Genomic DNA, 19,790 nt, shown 5'->3' with positions numbered 1-19,790 from the left:
TTCTTTATTAGATGTTTTGTTACAGCGAGGAGCAGACTCCTGAAAAAAGTCAGGTAATTTCTGTTTAATATACAAGAAGCACTTAAGTACAAATAAAAAGCACTTGGAAAAATTGCACCCTACAGCGTGTTTTGCTGGAGGAGATTGCAGCGACTGTGGCCAAACACACAGAAATTATTTTTTGCCAAATCACTTTGTTGTTATTTCCCAGGTGAAATCTAAGGCTCAAACAGGAAGGGGAAATTGGACTGACCCTGGAGAAACATAAAAAATAATATTTAGAATCACATCCTGCGTATGAAATGACAATGATAATGTAACACATATCAAAGTTTGTTCATTTGTGTGAAAGTATGAAGGCTATAAAGGCTGTGTGTCATCATATAAAGTCATACCTCATCGACCCCAGGACCAGAGGTGTCACCACGAGGATCAGGAGGAATGGTAGTGGACTCTTTCTGTGTCCCCATTGGCCATGTCTGATATAGATCACAGTAAGACAAAGTTAACACATAGCAGTCAGACCAAACTGATGCAAAATCCTCACATTTCTTGCATCATTAATTGAATTATAAAAAATAAGTGATGGTCATAATTCACTCACTTTCTCTGTTTGTACCTTTGTCTGGGAACCCTGCTGCAGTGGGATGAAATGCATATCAATTAGATTCCAAAAATAATTTACCCATGTATTAAGTATATACTATATTATATAGTATATACATATATATATTATTTATCAACTAAGTGTATTGTATTTCAAATTTTTAAATTTGAAGATTAACCCCATCTTGTTTTTGAAGGAGTCTTCAGACAATAGACAATAAAAACTAAACTTGAATAAATATACAACAACAAAACAATCAGTAACAATTATTTTATGCAAATTTTCTGGAAATTTTCTGAGGAATTTGCAGGAATTTAATGATTAATTTGTAGAACATTTTACAGAGGGTGTTACAGTGTGGTACAAATTATAAGAAAAAACATTAGTGTTAAGTTGGTTTAGCTGTTAAGTGCTGATTCATTAATGATTCATTGATTAATTTGCAAAAATTCTTGATAAATTAGACTCTTAACTCTTTAACTGACAGAAAATGCTTAGTTTTCAATGTGTACTTTTGTATGTCAAACACTATATTAGCATTTTAGGTGGTTTCAGTATAATTTCCTGAAAGTAGCTGCTCTGTAACTGTTAATTCTTGGAACATTTCTTTGAAAGGGTTATGCAATTTGGCAGTATAGTATAAAAAGTATAGTTTTTAAGAAACAACCTAATATGCTGATATGTAATTCGACAAACAAAACTACACACTGAAAATTAAGATTTTTCTGTCAGTCAAAGAGTTAAGAGTCTAATTTATTAAGAATATTTGCTACTACTTTACCTACTTTAACTACTTATGAACCCAAATATAATGAATCAGCACTTAACAACTAACCAAGTCAACACTTTTATCTGTTTTTTTCTCCAAATTGCACTACCCTCTCTGTAAAATGTCCTAAAAGTCAACCTTTCCTTTCCAGAAAATCAATATAAAATGAAAGGACCTGTAAAATAAAGCCTTACTAAATAATCACTATAAAATAATATTAAAACACACATAAGCAACACAAAATCATACCTATTACATCTCTATTACAGGTAGTGTCAGTAATACTGAGAGATGACAAAAAATACACATATCAATACACAGCTTATGGTTTTTCATCAATTATTCAACACCCAAAAGGAACAGGGGGGACAAGACTTAAGCAGCCCACCGTTAAGCCAGACAGACTGCATGTGGTCAAAATGACAGACAGTCATCATTACATCACAGTGACCACGTCCATACAGTCATGAATCAACATTTGCAGATATGTTATTATCACTAAGTCTCGACCTCAGTCACCACAGTCTGCTGGATCAGTTCTTAAACTTTATTTAAAGCTTCTGCTAGGCACAGTAGATTGACGTTTTCATAGTGGCTGTTCCCCGTGTCTTTAAACATTCAGAATACAATAAATGTTTATATTTTACCAATGAGCACAAAGAAACCCTCTTTTCTTTACTTCATGTCATCTTGCATGTCTCACCTGCAGAGGGAGCTGTGGCCTCTGTGTAGTTTTCTCCAGGTTCTGCTGAGCCACCTGACCGTTGTTGGGCTGCAGCACCACATTATTCCTCTGCTGGGGGTAGCCGTAAGAAGGCACAAAGTATTGGAAGCCCTGTAGATGACAGAATCCATTAAAATCTGCAGAGGGCACTTAAATAGAGACATTGATATTTTTATTGAGGTCAATATGTTTGACTTCATACCTGCTGTCTGGGAAACTGAGGAAATCCATAAGCACGGTAGTGGAACTGTGGAAACGTCTGTAGGAGATTCAAAACAATGACACATTTCTCCATATTACTATGAGGAGCCTTGCAGCAGCTCTAATGATTAAACAAAATAATTGCACCACTCGATCACTGTAGTGTACCTGCACAGGGTTTTGGGCCTGCTGGGGGCCATTAGGATTGTTGGGGTCCTGTGGAGGCCCGAGCTGCTCCTGCTGACCGTTGGGGAGAAGCGCAGGTGTCAGCTGGTTGCCCTGTGCGGGAAAAAGCAGCTGGGGTCCCTGGCCGCCAAACGGACCAGCCACTTGAGGGTTCAAGTTCACCACCTGTGGAGTGAGAAGCACCTCAGGCCGCTGCTGCTGCAGCACAAACTGTGGTAATAGTGAAGATGCCTGGAGAGTGAGAAGGGATTTGGTTCGGTTTTTATATATTTTTTAGGCTTTTTACAATAATCTGACAGAGGAAGACACATAATATTGGTTTTGATAAATTCAATAACTGGAGGTAGTAAATGGATAAGTGATGGTTAGCCTGAAGCATCACAGTAGCAGAAGAGTTTTGAGCACTGCCTGTACCTGTGCTTGTCCAAGAGCTGCAAGAGTTAGTCCATTCAGTCCCAGGATCTGAACACACAAAAGTGTTGGATTAGATTTGGAACTATTGTTCCTAAATGACAAAGATTTGACTTGTCATCCAAAAGACTTTAAAGCAGCTTTATTTACTTCATTGCTGTTGCTTGCAAGAATTCCAATCTGCAACTGTAAAACAAAAAGAACAACACTTTGTCTCTCTTATTTTTCATTATATGAGCTATACAGTAAAGCAACATAGAGATGTAACTCACTGGAAGAGGAAAGCTTGTCCTGAAAAGACAGATCAACAGAAGGGCAGTCTGCAGCTTCATGATGTCCTACATTGTGTAAAAAGATGAGGCAGGTCTTTCAAAAAAACATCCAGTATTTTAAAACATTTTTGTCAGTCTTGTTAAAAAAAAACAAACTTCAATCTTTATTAACCATGCAAGTCAAGAGTGAAACTCTCGCTGAATGTAAGTGTTACAAAATTGTCTTACCTTTTCTCTGGTACAGTTTTCGCTTTCTGTGTGTTTCCTCACCTTGTCCACATCCCTTTTAAATTCTCTACATGGTCCACCTCCAACCCATCCAGACAATTTGTGGTCAGTGTGACAGACATTTCTCATGGTGTTAGAATCAACAGACTCAGACACTTACAACATGCGTCAGGTAAGTATGTTATTAGGTGTAAATCATGTCTCCGAAACACTATTACATGGTCTGGTCAAGTGTCTGAATTTATTATTGTATAGGCTTATAGTGAACTTTTTATGGACTGTTTTGCTTTTATAAGCCACAACTGAATGACTTTCAGTTTCTGGTGTATAAAGTAAAGTTTATGTTGATGTGTTAAAAGTCTTGCACTTCAGTATGTAATTACAGACATTAAGACAACAGGAATTTTGGCATGTCATGAGAAAAAAAAGGAAAACAGGAGCCGGGAGCTTATAATCAGACATTTGTCACAAGTTGTTCATCGTGCTCAGACTGGTGTTGAGATCTCGTTGGTAAATTATGCCTATCAATGGTTGACTGTGTTGAGATTTACGTTGAGCAAGAAAGCTGGAAAAGCAAACCAGCAATGTGTTTTTGTGAGTCAATCTGGAGAAGTTGAGCTGCATGTTTATTAGTTTAAATGTTTTAGACTGACATTTGAAATAATACACATGACTAAGTCAGATGTTTTATTGCAGTGCGTTTTTTTGATACACCCATGCACTTTTGGTTTTTTTTGATCCTCAAAGTTTTCATGTTTTTTGTGCTCAGCTTTAATTTTTTAAGGTTGAAATTACAATTGCTGTATACATACATATGTGTGTGTGTGTGTGTTAATGTGTTACAGTATATGTACAGTATGTATCTGTATAAAGTATATTTACTGTATACTGTAAAATGCAAGTGAAATACTGTAATACGAAGCATTACAGTAAGTATAAAGTATTATAGTACAGTGCACATTGTTGGATTACATACCCGATCTGTCCACGAAATGTTTGAATGATTGAGGACATGGTTGTTCTCCCAACATGTGGCTGCATCCTTCGACCAGCCTCGGCCATTGTAAGGCCATGATTGAGAACGTGGTCCACATATGTGGCCCTTATGAATTTCATCAGTGCCTATGTCCTTGGCCTCTTCTACCTCTTCCTCTATTTGGCCTCACTACCCTTCTCCATGCAGCCTTACTCCTCTTCTTCATCCCGACTGTTGACCTTGGACATTTCCTTGTTCACTTCCATTGTCAGAAATTGTAACACTGTGTTGTGCTCTGTCTATTTGAAGGTTCATGATATGTACCTCTGAGCTATTTTAGAGAACTGGTCGATCATTGGTTGATCTAACACTTCACACATTCCCCCTTCATTAGTGAAAGTCAAGATTCACCTGAGAGCAATTAATCAATTCAGGACAAATTTACATAAAAAGTCTAATAGAAATGTGTAGAAAATATGCTTGATATATTATGACAACTGGTTCAACCATTTTGCATGTGATGACTGATGCAATGAACTCATGCCTAGACATTTTGGGGGGAGGGGGTGGTAAGACTATTCTACAGAGAACCAGTATAATACATTTTGATCAACATGACATAAGCCATTGATATTGTAGGAAACGGCGGACAACTGTACATAATAATTTGCATGAATGTGCCAAAGCATTCGCAATTTATTCAAAAGAATGAGAAATTGCTTTTATGATGTGCACAAGTGACTAGACGATGTGGAGGTTGAACAAGTAGTTTTGAGAATTTGAATTCTGATCTGTGAAATGTACCAAAGTGACTGAGAAGAACTATAAACTTCAACTTTACCTTGTTTTTAAATGTGCCCAATAGGCCTTTTTCACAGCCGACCTTTTGACCCTTCATAGTGAAGCACAAGTGTTGCTAATAACATTAACAACGTCTCAGTTGTGTTCAAGTGTCTCAGTAAGTCATGACAGTGAGCCAGCAAGTCCAACTCTGACACTGAGGCAGCTTAAATTCAAAATTCAGCCATCAGTAACAATATTGTTTACACCTGTGCTTTTCTTACTGTGACATGTCAGAATTATGATTTTTTATGACGCATCAGCAGAGGTCACATCTGGGTCAGTGATGTACTCTAAGTCCACCAGCATGTTTCATCAATCAGAATTATTGATGCAGAAACCAAAAGCTCGTCTTATTGCAGGCCTTGAACAAAACTAGGAGGGTTTCAGGTTTCACTCAGCGCAGTGAACCAACTGACCTCTTTTTATTCTGCTTCATGACACATTAGTTGTGGTTTCATGTTATTTCATTATACTGCATATGACTTTATTGTTTGTTATCCATTAGATGGCAGCAGAGATCTACTGTCAATTGCATTCAGAGCGTAGTTTGCTGATGAAAATGATCTGTTGTGAAATCAGAATTCTACAAAACAAGCTTACTTTTAAAGTAGATTTAATTTTATTATAAAGCAAACACAAGAAAATACATGATTTGGTTTTAACTGAGATTAATGCTACAGCTCAGTTTCTATATAATACATCACAAAGTGCATAAAACACGCAGCATCCATGGTCATTTGTGAAAGGCAAAATCATTTAAGGCAGGTTTATTATCATATTGTATAGTTCTTGTATATTTCATTAAAAGCTGTTGTTAACAGTGGCATCTTAATTATTATGATCATCATCACAGGGAGTTGTTGTTGTTTCAGGAGGAGCTGGAATCTGAGGAAATGAAAAGGTAACGTGAGTCAATGATTGAAACCTTTAAGAGAATTTGAAAAGGCTCAAAAACACACAGAAAAACTTTACACAGTGTTGATGATGTTTGCAATCTCATACACTGAAACTTCTTTCTTTATATTTGTAAATTACTCATTGTTACCTGAGTATCCACAGTGGTCTTCAACGTGTTTTCCTGTTTCATAAGCTGACGCTGGAGATCCAAAGAACAACAATTAGAAAATGTATTTTTCATCAATAGTCACATACAGTTGATGTAAAAGTTAAATTAGTAAATGACTTCTTTCCTACCCTGAATCGTTGGAGCAGATCAGGCTGGGGGGGTTGCCCGGCGCCACCTGTGAGCGCCTAAATAAAGACAGCAAGACAGCAGGATTTATTAAATTTTTTACTAATCATAATGTAACGTAATAAAAGGATGCTGTGGACTGAAAGTCAGTGATAGAGATGATGAGTGATTACCATCAGAGGTTGCTGGACAGGATTCATTGGTGCCATTTGAGGGACTCCAGTAAAAGGAAGTTGCTGGTAAACAAACAGACAGAAATCAGATATTTCACTCATTAAACCTGAAACAATGTCAAAGGAGCTGTGATGTTTTTTAGCACAACTACTCTATGTGCCACACTAACCATGTTGATTGCAGGTACAGGGAACATATTTGGAATGGGGGCACCAAAAGCAGGAAGACCAGGAACAAACTTGGAGAGGAAGACAGAAGATTACAACTTTAATTCTTCTTATCAGGATTATTGTAGTTCAGTATTACTGCAAAAAGTTTACATGAAAAGTCTAGATCAGGTATTTCTTACATATTGTTGTATAATGATAATATAATCAGTGCTGGATAACATAACAGCAATCTGAATTCAGACCACTGAGCTTAAAATAATGCCATGTGCTCATGATGAAGACATCAGAAACCAACAAGTCAGTTAACAGGAGAGCACCATCTTGTGGTGTGTTTGGAAAGCACATTTGTTCTCACAATGCCAAAGTGTCATTTGTATTTCTGTCTACAAAAATGTTTTTGCAGCCAGTTTTAATCTTACTTTTAGTTTTTAGTTCATTAGAAACTGAAATTAGACTTTTTTATTTATTTATATATTTCACACAATAAACATAATACAGTAGTGAATGACATGATTTCCATTTACACTGAGCTGAAGTCATGAAAAATAATAACCTGATGGACTAACCTGAGCAAACTGGGGCTGCCCAATCAAACCTGCCCCACCACCAGCTACCACGGGTGGGTTCAGGCCTCCAGCCATCAGCCCAGGGTTTCCCAATCCTCCTCTGTTCATACCTCCCAGAAGTCCTCCTCCGTTCATACCTCCCAGCAATCCTCCTCCGTTCATACCTCCCAGCAATCCTCCTCCGTTCATACCTCCCAGCAATCCTCCTCCGTTCAAAGCTGCCATCATCCGCTGTTTCTGTGGAGTGGAAAGTGTGTTATGTGTTATTTATATATTAAAATATAGTATTGCACTGATCACACATAGATGATTAGTCTGAATTTTTCTTACCTTGCCTGCATTGACCTGCAATAAGCAAAGGGACAAGAAGTTAAATTCACTGCTTTGTATGTAAGATAGATAGATAGATAGATAGATAGATAGATAGATAGATAGATAGATAGATAAACAAGTACACTCACATAACAGACGGTGGCTACAAATGTTGTGAGAAGAAGAAGCCTCATCTTGCCGTCTGAAACGTAAAATAACGAAAGATGCATTTTGCTTCAAAAATATCTACACATTTTTAATAATATATGCATGATTTCAGTTAGAACTAGATCTAATCCTGTAGTGTATATACATAATTCTGACCAAATTATATAAAAACTCTTGAGAAAGTTGCATCCCATACCTTATATTGCCTGTTCTTGCTTCAAACGTTATGTGCCAAGGTGGACTATGGTTGCTCTCTGACTTTAGACAGCTTTTATCAGTGCCAGAGATTATTATGAGCCAATTAGAGAGGAGAAGACTGACTTGTTCACAAACTATATTTGTCACCTGCATGTCATGGGAACCTGCGGTATGACATCTTCTTTTCTTCTTTTACGACGAGATTCAAAGAAATGCATCATAGTGAGCTATCTCTTTTCAAAGATGCTTCATTCTGTTCAGCCATTTATCATATTGTTCTCGATACAGCTGGGTGACCACAAACAATAACAGAATGATTCAGTGTCTTGGGGTTTCTAGAGGGCACTTATTTAAATCTAGTATGAACCATCTAAATGTTGTGGGTTGTGGTACCGGGAGACAAATAACTGACATCATCGTCAAGTGCTTTTCATGATCAAACTATGAATAACAGCTGTCCGCTCTTAAATTTAATTAAAATATTTTACCTAGCATGCAGCAAACTGTCTGGGCTGAAGAAAAGATTCTGAGATCAGGAAAACAGCATCATGTCTTGCTGTGAATTTCATGTTTCCTGCTGCCTCAGGCATGACCGGAGGCCCAACTGTAATCTGTCTCGGGTTTACATTGTTGATAACAGACTCAAGCAGATTTTGTTACTGTCACCAGCCCTAAAATAACTACACATATCCTGCTACCAACTCAACTATGAAGACTATGAAGGCAACAATTCCAGACATCTTTTAATTAAAAGTAAAAACCTCTGGTATTACTGATAGACAGCCACAGATATGTGTCTGTCATGTTTCATCGGCATGTTTTCTCAAGATGTTTGGAGCCATTACATTCATTCCCAGTGTGGTCGGCTGAGTATGTTATCACATATTGAGGGTGTCTGGGGAAAAAAGGGTTTTTCTTTGCCGCTGACACGCACCGTACAGCCAACCAGGTAGACACCCTCTGTAGTAGTCTGGTCTGAGGTTTTATGCTAATTACACACTGTCATGCAGTTCAAATTAAGAAAGATTTTCTTCCTGTTTGCAGTTTCTTGTCAAGACAAATGACACTTCTTAATGTCTAAATATGTGCTTTTTTACATGTCTGATTCATTTTATAGAGGACTTTGGGGTCTTTTATTTCATTATGTCAAAGGCTTTATAAATAGGAATATGTTCCTTTTGACATGTGAGTAATGTGTTTAGGATGTTTTTCATATTTAGAGACCTAAATTACCACGTTACAAGCAGTGCAGTGTAAACAGAAATGTGTACATATTTGTACCACAATCTCATACAAAAATAACTGCCTTCAGAGGAGCCACACCCATGACGCTGGCTACTGTTGCTCAGTGTTTTGCTTCTTTTAAGCTTCAGATCATGTGGAATCAAACATGTAATGTACTGATGTAAAAGACTGAAGAAAGATTCAATGAATGACTTCAACCATTTATTGGTGATTAGATATGATGACAATGATTCATAAAGATAACACACATGCATGAACAGTTAGTAATGAGACAGGATCAGAACTGAAGAATGAATCATGAGATATCTGTGATGTCTGACAGCTGTGTGGTCTCATTTTGCTTGATTGTCCTCAGTCTCCATTCCAGAGCATTCTTCCTCTTCTTCAGCTGCCTTCACCTTCATCACCGGAGACTGTGTCCTCCTGAGGCGAGCTGCCACTGAACGCTGGAACCTCGCTCTGCCAGCCGCCCTTCCACCAGCAGCGCCTGGCTGTTGCTGGTTGTTCAGTCCGGCTACCAAGATCAGCTGCACTTGGCCGGGAGTCAACAAGGCACCCTGTGGGTTTCCTGCAGCATTTCTCTGTGGCAGCACAGCAAACAGCATGACCGGCCCACCCCCGGCAACCTGAGCCACCTGCCCCTGTGGATTCACATTGGCTCCAACTGCATGACCCACAAGAAATGGCCCACCTTGTTGGAGAGCTCCAGTAGGAATCAGCTGCTGCACAGGTGCCTGACCTATTTGGTTCCTGACTGGCTGGATGAAAAATGACCCATCAAGTTGGACTAACTGTGCCAAAAGGGGTTCACCATTCAGTGGGACCCCATTTTGAGCACCAGGGTTGGCATTGTTGCCACCTGCTGCCCCATTATTATTCACTCCTGCATTGGCGAGTGCCTCCGCACTCCCTGAAGACACACCACCCTCCACCACAACAGCCAAAGTCTGAAAGATCACCCACAGTATGCAAAACATGTTTGATCTCATGTAACAGCAGACGGTCGACAGGTGAAGAGCCGTCCCTCTCTTCGCTTATATAGAGAGCGTCAGATTCAACCATCTCTAAGACAGGTCCAATCAGAGTCCAGTGCTTTATCTCAGAACAACAAGTCACTGTAATCATCATGACCGTGCTGCTAGGCTATTTTTTGCTTTGTTGCCATACAGAGGGCCATTATTCAGGATTATGTGGCTAACCCAAACCAGGTATCAGTGACTTGCATTTTCAAAACCATTGTTGCAAGTGTCATATTTTCATTTTTCTTCATGTCATGGTGACATCAGGAAGACCGACCCGCGAATAAAACATGATATTAAAGCACAAACTGATGTTTCCCAGGGCCTTTTGGGGTCTATGGGATCCACCAATATGATGTAATAACTTTATTTCAGGACTGTAGAGAAACACAGGTCATAACCATCATTAACAGCAGGGTGCACTAACATATTCTATGTCATTATACTGTGAATCCATTGCTTTCCATAGAGCTTTAATTAGAGCTATAATGAAACACAAGATGCAAAGACAAACATTTACAGCAATCGCAACAAAAGTAAGCAACACAGTTATTGTTTTACATTTTCTAGTGTAACACAGGGGTCTGAAATTATCCATTTAACTTTTATTTAAAGAGTAATTCTGCACTAAATCACTCTAACATACATGAACAGTTCATGTGAAGCCTGGCACTGTATACTGTACAATACTATTTCAACTAATGAGCTGTTGTAAACTTTTCCCCAGTTTGGAATGCTTTAGAAAACAGATTTTATATAAAACTGGCTAAACATAACTCTTTCTGATATTCTATTTTTTTTTCTACCAGCTGCGTCTAAATTATAGAACAGGATCAAATGTCCAAGCTTAGCCTGACATAAAGAAACACCAATGACCACCAACACTCGCCCTCTATAGCAGGAGGTAAAAATGAATTTCTTTCATCTGTACCAGTAACACAGAGGCTTCTGTCTCAAGCTGCCCTGTTGGAGCAGCTTCCACAAGCTGGTGTAATGGATGAGGTACAAAATGAACTTTAGAATAGCAGGTTGACATCGATATCATCTGTGGAGAAAATAGATAGTAGGCATTAATGGGATCAGAAATAACTGACAGCATTTTATGATACAGTTTGCTAGGCTACAGAAATGCATTATCATTAAAACTGACAGATACAAATAAATTATGGATTAATTAGTCATGTATTTTCACTGAAAATCCATTACAGAAACAAATTGCTAGTATTTAATGCTACATTATTACTGGAATGGAACATTTATCGAACATAATTGTGAGAAAAAAGAGGTTTTAAATTGCTGCTATCAGTTAAAATAATGACACATTAAAATAAAGAATGTGCCTAAATAGTTGACTAAGTATATATTTTATGTGAAGATATAGAGAGTCTCAATCAGAATGTTTTGTCAACAAGTAAATGTTAAAGCCATCTTTTCTCAATGCACAGAAAAGTTTTAGTGTTGTAACAATTTGTTTATCAGTGTATGTTTGAGTTGGTAAAATGCTGCTTGTCTTACCATCCTTGATACCAAAACAGGAAGTCCATTCTGTAAAGGACACCTGCTTGTCCTTGTCAGCATCACACTCCTGGAAGAAGCGGGAGGTGCAGTGCTCCATTGGCACCAGAGGGACCCTGAGAGGTGCCAGCTCTGAGTGGGACAGGAATCTGCATACAAGAAAAAAAAAAGAAACATCATGTTTTGATCAGTGTACATAAATACACAGTGTGTGTGCATCATGATACTGATATGGCTTATAATAGGTTTCTTGATATACTGGACTTGTATTGGCTTTTTTGTAAAATGATTAGTCAATCCTGCTGTCTGAAAAGACACAAAAAAACCCACACACTGCATTCTTGTTCCCAGTTGTACTTTTATCCTACATGCACCTGACAATGTTTCAACCTCAAATACCAGCAATCAAAAAGTTTCCATGTACGTGTAGCATGCAAGAAGACCTGAGAACAAGATAGCAGTGTGTGGGCATTTTACATCGTATTATTGGTAAAAATCATTCAAGGATGTGCCAGTGCCCCCTGATGATTACCTAATCCTGTTGTCCACCTCCAATATGACAGATGCAATTTCACTTTCTTTGCACATGTTATTATTCTAATATATTTAATTGTTGACAGAGCTTATTGATATATCACATTCTTTGAAATAATGTATCCATGAGTGCTCTGTCAGGGGTGGCTAGGTTGTCCTGTCTTGTGAATCATCCATCCAGTGGTCATATTATTTTTCCATCATCACTAAAGCCTGTGCAAAATCTAATCCACGGATGTACAATCGGAATCTCCCATTATCTGTTCTACGGCAGGTTTATAATACCAACAGGAAAAAAGGGATGTTTTGGTCAATAGCTAAAAAATATATCATCAGAATGGGTTCCACATGTGATATTTCAGATACCTTTCACAAGGATTAATATTGAAGTCAGTGATTTTGTTGAAACTTTATATGGTAACCATTCTATGAGGGTTTTTTGGATGTTATTCAGCATAATGCTTGAGCAAATGGAAACACAATGCATTCAAATAACGTACCTGTCAGAAGGGTGTTGGTCCAGTTGAGCAAACTGCCAGTGCACTGGGTAGATGTACATGTTATAGTTCTTCTCAAAGTCCTGTGCAAGCAGCTCAACAGAGTGATCGCCTGCATGAAGACGCCTCTCACTCTCAAAGATTTTCTTCACCTACAGAATACAGTTGGTACAGTTTGGTTGATTTTTATTACCTAAAACACTACAATGTTGACAACATACATTTTATACAGTTGTTTCTTTACCCAAATGTGCTATGTGACTGACTGACTCATTGATTCATTGATTGATTGGATTTCTACAACAAAATGTGGACAAATAATACAGTATGTTTGCTTTAAGCTGTAGAAAATATACAGTTTTAAGATTTATTAAAAGCAGTGTTTCTCTTAATCTTGGGGTTACTTCGATTGATGTATTTAATTATGGATAAAAAGCATTTGAAATGTATAATCATTTCTCTAAAACTCATGTGGAACTGTCCCTATGCTCATAAACAAAAGTACAAAGTCATACTCAGATTAACAAGACACCATGACAGCTCTTTGATGTTTAAATATATTTCTCATATTCATTTTGAGCCATTCAACTTACTCTGAAACGCTGTTTAGGAGTGAGGAAGCCAGGAGACATGGAGTCATGTTCATATAGCTGCAGCAGCACGTTTTTCAGCCAATCCCTCATTCGTAGAGGGAACTGGACCAGCTCAGTATCCACGCATGGAAGTATTACTGATAGAGAAAGAGTAGGGTTAAATACATTTTTTCCTGCATTATACTTCATTTACAAATGTTGTTGTTAATATATATTCTATGCTGCAGTTAACGCTCACATTTGCATGGCCCGGTGTAGTCCAGATGAAGTCTGTGTCCTTTCTTGGTGCCCTCCAGGTTGCATTTGGTAGCAAAGAGCTCACACGATGTATCATATGTTTTGTTGTCTGTCCCACAGACCTACAGAAATTGAACAATAATCAATGGTGCAACAGACAAATACCATACAGCAGCTTTTGAAAAGGATTCCAGGTCATTCATACTTACATTATCAAATTCATTCACACTGGGAGGACACTCTGATGGTTCTTGACACATACAGCCTGGCTTATTGTCTGCATCAAGTTTACACGTCTTTCCACGTTTGCAGCGGAAGTTATCACATGGATCTAAAACAAGAAACAAACACTGCAATGACCTTTGCCCTATGTGAATTTCAAAAACTGTCAGCGTCAATAATCTATTTATTTACAGTGTGATAACCGGACCACTACACATCATCCCCCTACATTCCACTGCCATTTGAGTTTGTAGAGTGATTAAATTCAACCTGATCTCTCTTATTCACTCCTTAAGCCTGCAGAGCTGTGTTTTGGTTGTGACTGTGAAGCAGAGTGGTGCTATTCATGCGGAAGTTTTAGCAAAATGATCCAGTCAGCAGATTCCTCTGTGAGATTGTTGGGATAGTGTATTAGTCAGTATGGTGAATGTGGCTGCAGCTGCTGAATTAACCAAACACCAACCGGCAGGGGCTTCTGGGTGATGTATGCCTCCACCAAGAGAGGGCCTGGAACTTGGGTAGAGATCCACTGTGGCTCTTATCTGCACTGGATTCATACCAACTAAAGGACCCTGGAAAAGTACACAAGAGACATGTAAATAAAAAATCATAAAAAATGTTCCAACTACTACTGGCCACATCTGATTGCAGCTGTATTAACACAGCAAAAGTGATACTTCACATTTCCCTAACGAGAACGTTAAAGCTGCAATAACTGATTTTTTTTTTTTTTTTTGCCACATGGGGGCACCAGAATCAAGCTATAGCAGTATTATAAACAGTATTGTCATATTTTGTTCATATGGCTAACTTATTAGCAAAAAGTACACATCCAGCAGATACAGAGCAACATTAGAGCTTTGTTTCTGGCCTCCTGGCAAATGTAAGTGCAATATTCCTTCTCCTTCTAGCTCTGTTTTTGGTCTCCACCAACTCATGGGGGATATGTGGATCTTTATAAGGCTTTCCCTAACTATTATTTTCATTAGCGATTAATCTGTTGATTATTTTCTCAATTATTTGATTAGTCTTTTGGTCTGTAAAATGTCAGAAAATGTTGAAAACCTTCAATTACCATTTTCCAAAGCCCAAGATGCAACCTAATATGTCTTGTTTTGTCCCGACCAACGGATTATAGCTGCTTTAAAGAAAATAAATATACACATTATAAATGTTGTACCCATTTTCCTGCCCTCCTTCTCTTTGCCTTGTGGACTGTATTGTCGATGCTGCTGTCCTCAGACTCCTGAGGATCCTCTTCGCTCTGCTCCTGTCCTGATTGTGTTTCCTCCCTCTGTGGTGAGTGCTTCCTTGCCCTCTGGTTCTTCTTTTCCTTCCTTGTCTTTCCCTTGGTGTGACTTCCACTGTCATTCTTACTCTTCTCTTCCTCCTTTCCAGCCAGTCGTGACCCAGATTCAAGGTCCATGCTGCTCTTTGGTTCTTGAGAGTCCATGTCCACCTTTGGTACTTTCTTATCACCATTTCTTTCTTCAGATTTAGCCTGGGAGTCTTTGCCATGGTCGTTTTTTCCTTCTTCAAGGTCATCCTGGTCAGATGATTCCTCACTGTCCAATGCTTCTGTGTTTTGTATGCCTTGTTCATAATCATCTGCAATGGAGGGTGGGTGAGGGAGTCCTTTCTCACTGATTTCCTTGTCTTTAGCATCTGGAACATCTGTTTTTGAAATAGGCTGGTCGTCATCATTGTGGGGTTTTACCTTAGCTGAAAAAATATGTAAAGGTAAAATGCTGCTATCCGCAGCGTAGTCGAGATCGACTGGGATCTCTGAGTCTGTGCTGCCATCTGTTTCCTCCAGCAACACCCTTTCTTCTTCTTCTCTATCATCCACTTTGCTGACAGACTCTTGCTCCTTTTCCTTGGGTGACATCTTCTCCACCACCTCCTCCAGCTGATCTTCTTCCTCCAACATTTCAGCATCTTCCGCGCTCTCTTCCTTCACCTCCTCCTTCTCTGTCACTTCTTCGCTGTCTTCCTCCATTTCCAAGTTGTCACCCAACTTCTTCTCCTGCCCCTCAGCTTCCTCATCCTCAGTCATCCCCACAGCCTCACCAGACTCCTTTTTGCCTTTGTCTGCCTCCACATCTTCTTCCAGCTCTCTTTTTTCTGCTTCTTCCTCTTCTTCTGCCTCCTTCTTCAGGAGGTCTACCAGTTCCTCCTCACTCAGCAGGACTGCTGTACTTTTATCACTCCTTTCTCTCATCTCAATCTCTCCATCCTTCTTAGCATTAGCGTTGTCCTCAGAGCTCAGTTCCTCATCTTCCTGCTCCTGGCTGCTGGCCTCAAACGTGACTAAAGTGGGTAAGATCTGTGCCTTGTTGGCCTCCTCTGTGATAATGTCCTTAGTCAAGAGAAAAGGAAAATATTCATTTCACAATATAAAATCATGTGATGTTTCAAATAAAACTTTTAAAATAATTTTAAAAGTCCTGCTCTACCTTTTCTTTGGCTTTGTGGGAAGTCTTATGCAATCCATGGTGTTTTCCATGAGGTTTGCTTTTTACCTGGATACAACAGGAATAACAAATAATGATCATCCATTAAGTGACTGACAAAACTGCAGTAAACAAAGATATTGATATGTATTTGTCTGGAAATTCTTACATGCAAAAGTTTAGTTGCTTAAGTCTACTTGTTAAGTTAAGTTTAGTTTACTTGTCAAACTAAGAAAAAACATTAATAGCATTGCTACTCACAGACAAGGCAAATGTTGCTGCCAGTAAGCAAATGAATACTAAGCAGGCCCTCATACCTGGAACATTGAAATGAATAATTTAAACATTGGACAAAAATATTTTGCAAATTTACATTTTTGTGAATCACTGCAGGGCTTAAAATCTGATAAACAGATAAAACAAACAGCTTAAAACACATTATGAACAATAAATATATTATATCCTGATTTCTAACTGGTCACAACAAAGACTTGAACTTGGCACATCTTTCAAAGTTAAAACAGACGAGTGCATCTGTATGCTGCCAACACATTCGTGACGAGCGGAGCTGCAGGATTGGCCTCCACTGTTGCCAAGGTTACAGGCCTCTGAGATGCGCCTCTCTCTCAAAAGTCACATTCAGAGCTAAAGTAAACATCAGAAGCTACCAGACTGGAAAAAGTTGACTAAGTCCACAAACTTTTTGTCTCTCTGGACGGAAACAAAACAGACATTACTGGGCCTGTCCAGTGGAACAATAGCTCTCTGGTTCGGCCCAGTAAACCCAGTATAGGTGCAGGCAGGAGGGGTATGTATAAAAATTAATAATAAGCGATAAATATCTCAATATTTTTTTATCTTTATATTTCTGAGACAATAAAACATTTCAGCTTTATATACTAGCAATATTACACAACAGGCATCAATGTATTTCTTACACTTTAATAACAATCAATTCAACTTGTTTGAGGATATTATATAATTGTATAAATTGCATTCTTATATAGATGATGCACAGGCAGGTGTAAATAAGCAACATTTTAATTTGTCTATACAGTGTATTTTTGTATATTTCAATACAGACGGCATATTAATAGTCACTACCTATTGATATGTACAAAAATCATGAAGGCATCAATGACAGTATCAGAGCATCAAAGCAAACGTTCAACGATCACAAAAGGGGCTACAATACGAGCAAAACCAGTAGTCCCTGTACACACAGAAAAAAGGTTGAACTGCAAACTAGTTAGTAAACAAGATGTCACACATATCTCTTTTGGTCATTAATATATTACATGTCAAAACACTGGAAAAGTCTCCAGTAATGAGGATATTACCTGAGGCTGATAGTTGCAAGAGAAATGAGAACTCCGCACAAAATACCAGTGTGTGCCTGTGTTGAACCTGATGTGAAGATGTCCTTTTGTATTCAAGACAGCGCTCACACTGTCCTCTCAAACTGGCATGCTTCATGCACACATACACACACACACACATACACACAATTTTGTTGGGGGTTGGAGGCGGAGGAGGGTCTTTTGGGCTATACAGAAACAGAGTGAGGGAGAGAAAGACAGAAAGATAGTGCAGTGCAAAAACAAAAAAAACAAAATTCCTGAGCAGACGTAGCCTCTTAACATCCTTTTTTTTTTTTTTTTTTTTTAAATTTTTTGCCTATTTGGCATACCTGAATGGAAAAGCTTATAACAGAAGAACTGTAAGGCCAAAATGCATGTATTAGGCTTCATTTGAAATATAATATCTTCTAGTTTCTGGAAATGTGCTTGTTTAGCATGTGGTTAAAACACAACCAAAACTACACTTCAAATATGGCTCAAAAAAGTGTTTTTTGTCCTTGTCTATAATGAGTCATATTTGAATAACAATAACTAAGACATGCTTTATGCCAGAACTATGCAAATCACCAGATACCTTCTACATCTTGTCAACCACATCTGTATAAAATTCCAGACCTCTAGGCCTAACCTTATGGGAGCTAGGGAGTTTTCAGTTTGTGGTGTCACTGGTGTCCCTGAACCTCTCCAAAACGTCTCCATGTGGCCAAATTGTGCCAATTGCTTTTATTCATTACTGTGTGATACCAAGCCACTGACAACTGGCTTAAGCGGGTCACCGGCAACCCGGTGGACGTTAAGAGGTTAATTAAATTTAGATTTGTTATAGATGAAAAGCTTGAAAGGTAAATTCATAAATGAGCTCCATTGGATGTGAGTAAACCCAGTTGGAAGGACAGGGACAGAAGGAGTGTAATAAATATTACTCCTTACCTCCTCTCTGTATCATGAATTAAAAGTAAACTTGTCAGTAAAACATGGTTTCACAGCAGGATCAATAATTTTGTTTTGCCACTAATGTCAATCTCAAGTCACATTTGTGCTTCTTAAAGCCACTGTGGGGGAAATATTTGTGTTCCACGGGTCATTTTCTGGTCATTTTCTATCCTGAGAGCAGTAGGTCATGACCTGTTTATTTCAGAGTAGTTCTTCTCTCCGTCTGCTGAGGTTTGCTCAGATATGCAGCTGTCTTGATAAGGCTAGCTGTCTCCCGTGGCAACCAAGGTCAAGTGGAGATATGCTGTGCTTCTGTGACGGTCAGACTGATCTCAAGGTAGCAAGTAACCTTTGTATAGACTTTGTGACTTCAGTTAACTTTAATCAGCATAGTGTCTTGTCTATAGTTCAATAATCAATAGAGGCATAGATGTGTGAAGAATAACCTTGTTTGGAGGTAGTAAGGGTAAGGATTTAGTGAAGGGCTTAAATACTATTGTCCAGAAGTAGACGGCACAATTGAGTGGCATTGCACAGTGTTTCACTTGTAACTCTGTTTTCCTTGATTGAGTTTCAATAAATGTTCCTGCTTAAGACATTCCTGGTCTGCTGATGAGTTCTTCACTTTGAGTTAACCAGCTCCAGCAATTCCTCGACAGCCACTGATAAAACCAATGACAAATGTTAATGAAGCTTAATCATTTTGACATAGTGACATAGTGAGTAAAAACATGACGGCTCATTGTCTCAAGTCAAGACGGTAGGCAGATTACTAATAGTAATCATTAGTTCACTTTTGCATCATCTGTCTTTTTAAACACATTTTAAAACACACTTATTATAAAACATTTGACACAACAATCTCACCTCCAGGCCAATTTGGCAGCTGTCCTGGAGCTTTTGATCATATGACATGATCTTCATCAGAAGATGGAGTTTACCCATGATAGATGTTCAAATTAGCTTTTTTCTTTTTTTTCCTTTTTCTTTTTGGAGCACTCAAGGATTTTTCATCCATGTTTTGACTTAAAAGGTGAGCTTAAAAGTGGCTGTTCTGAGGCTTTCAATCACATTACAGCATCTTCATTAGTTGGCATGGAATCGCTGTTTCCAACTTCAAAAATTAACTTTGAACCTCAGCTACTACTTGTGTATCAATGACATTACGTGGCTTTTAGTACAAT

The 19,790-nt window shown here is 38.4% G+C and overlaps 3 protein-coding genes across 6 annotated transcripts; all 3 read right to left on the bottom strand.

Moving 5' to 3' along the window:
* Positions 1–39: 39 nt before the first annotated feature.
* Positions 40–4,686, bottom strand: odam (odontogenic, ameloblast associated). Of its 4 annotated transcripts, none has more exons than XM_042394217.1 (11): positions 4,375–4,686; positions 3,399–3,478; positions 3,171–3,236; positions 3,049–3,084; positions 2,902–2,949; positions 2,470–2,718; positions 2,303–2,359; positions 2,080–2,211; positions 605–637; positions 396–479; positions 40–254 (listed from the first exon to the last, which is right to left on the bottom strand). In XM_042394217.1, exons 1-11 carry the CDS (start codon positions 4,490–4,492, stop codon positions 219–221), a joined length of 939 nt encoding a protein of 312 aa, XP_042250151.1. In that variant the 5' UTR covers positions 4,493–4,686; the 3' UTR covers positions 40–218. The 4 variants fall into 4 exon arrangements, with proteins under 4 accessions (XP_042250151.1, XP_042250154.1, XP_042250155.1 ...); XM_042394220.1 differs by having other exon boundaries at positions 605–634; XM_042394221.1 differs by having other exon boundaries at positions 2,470–2,652.
* A 1,182-nt stretch (positions 4,687–5,868) lies between these two features.
* On the bottom strand, positions 5,869–8,022 carry scpp9 (secretory calcium-binding phosphoprotein 9). The gene is made up of 9 exons (XM_042397014.1): positions 7,996–8,022; positions 7,781–7,833; positions 7,650–7,664; positions 7,320–7,556; positions 6,753–6,821; positions 6,583–6,645; positions 6,412–6,468; positions 6,263–6,313; positions 5,869–6,102 (listed from the first exon to the last, which is right to left on the bottom strand). The coding sequence occupies exons 2-9, from the start codon at positions 7,823–7,825 to the stop codon at positions 6,046–6,048; spliced, it is 594 nt and encodes a 197-aa protein (XP_042252948.1). The 5' UTR covers positions 7,826–7,833; positions 7,996–8,022; the 3' UTR covers positions 5,869–6,045.
* A 1,408-nt stretch (positions 8,023–9,430) lies between these two features.
* Positions 9,431–17,803, bottom strand: sparcl1 (SPARC-like 1). Its single transcript, XM_042398119.1, has 11 exons — positions 17,653–17,803; positions 16,574–16,629; positions 16,316–16,381; positions 15,040–16,218; positions 14,323–14,431; positions 13,847–13,968; positions 13,639–13,759; positions 13,401–13,537; positions 12,811–12,959; positions 11,777–11,925; positions 9,431–11,306 (listed from the first exon to the last, which is right to left on the bottom strand). The coding sequence occupies exons 1-11, from the start codon at positions 17,786–17,788 to the stop codon at positions 11,278–11,280; spliced, it is 2,253 nt and encodes a 750-aa protein (XP_042254053.1). The 5' UTR covers positions 17,789–17,803; the 3' UTR covers positions 9,431–11,277.
* Between the last annotated feature and the right edge of the window lie 1,987 nt (positions 17,804–19,790).

Source organism: Thunnus maccoyii, chromosome 2 (genome assembly GCF_910596095.1).
Source record: "Thunnus maccoyii chromosome 2, fThuMac1.1, whole genome shotgun sequence".
In the NCBI taxonomy this organism is placed as follows: domain Eukaryota; kingdom Metazoa; phylum Chordata; class Actinopteri; order Scombriformes; family Scombridae; genus Thunnus; species Thunnus maccoyii.
The sequence above is the reverse complement of the archived record's forward strand: the minus strand, read 5'-3'. Positions and strand labels throughout refer to the sequence as shown.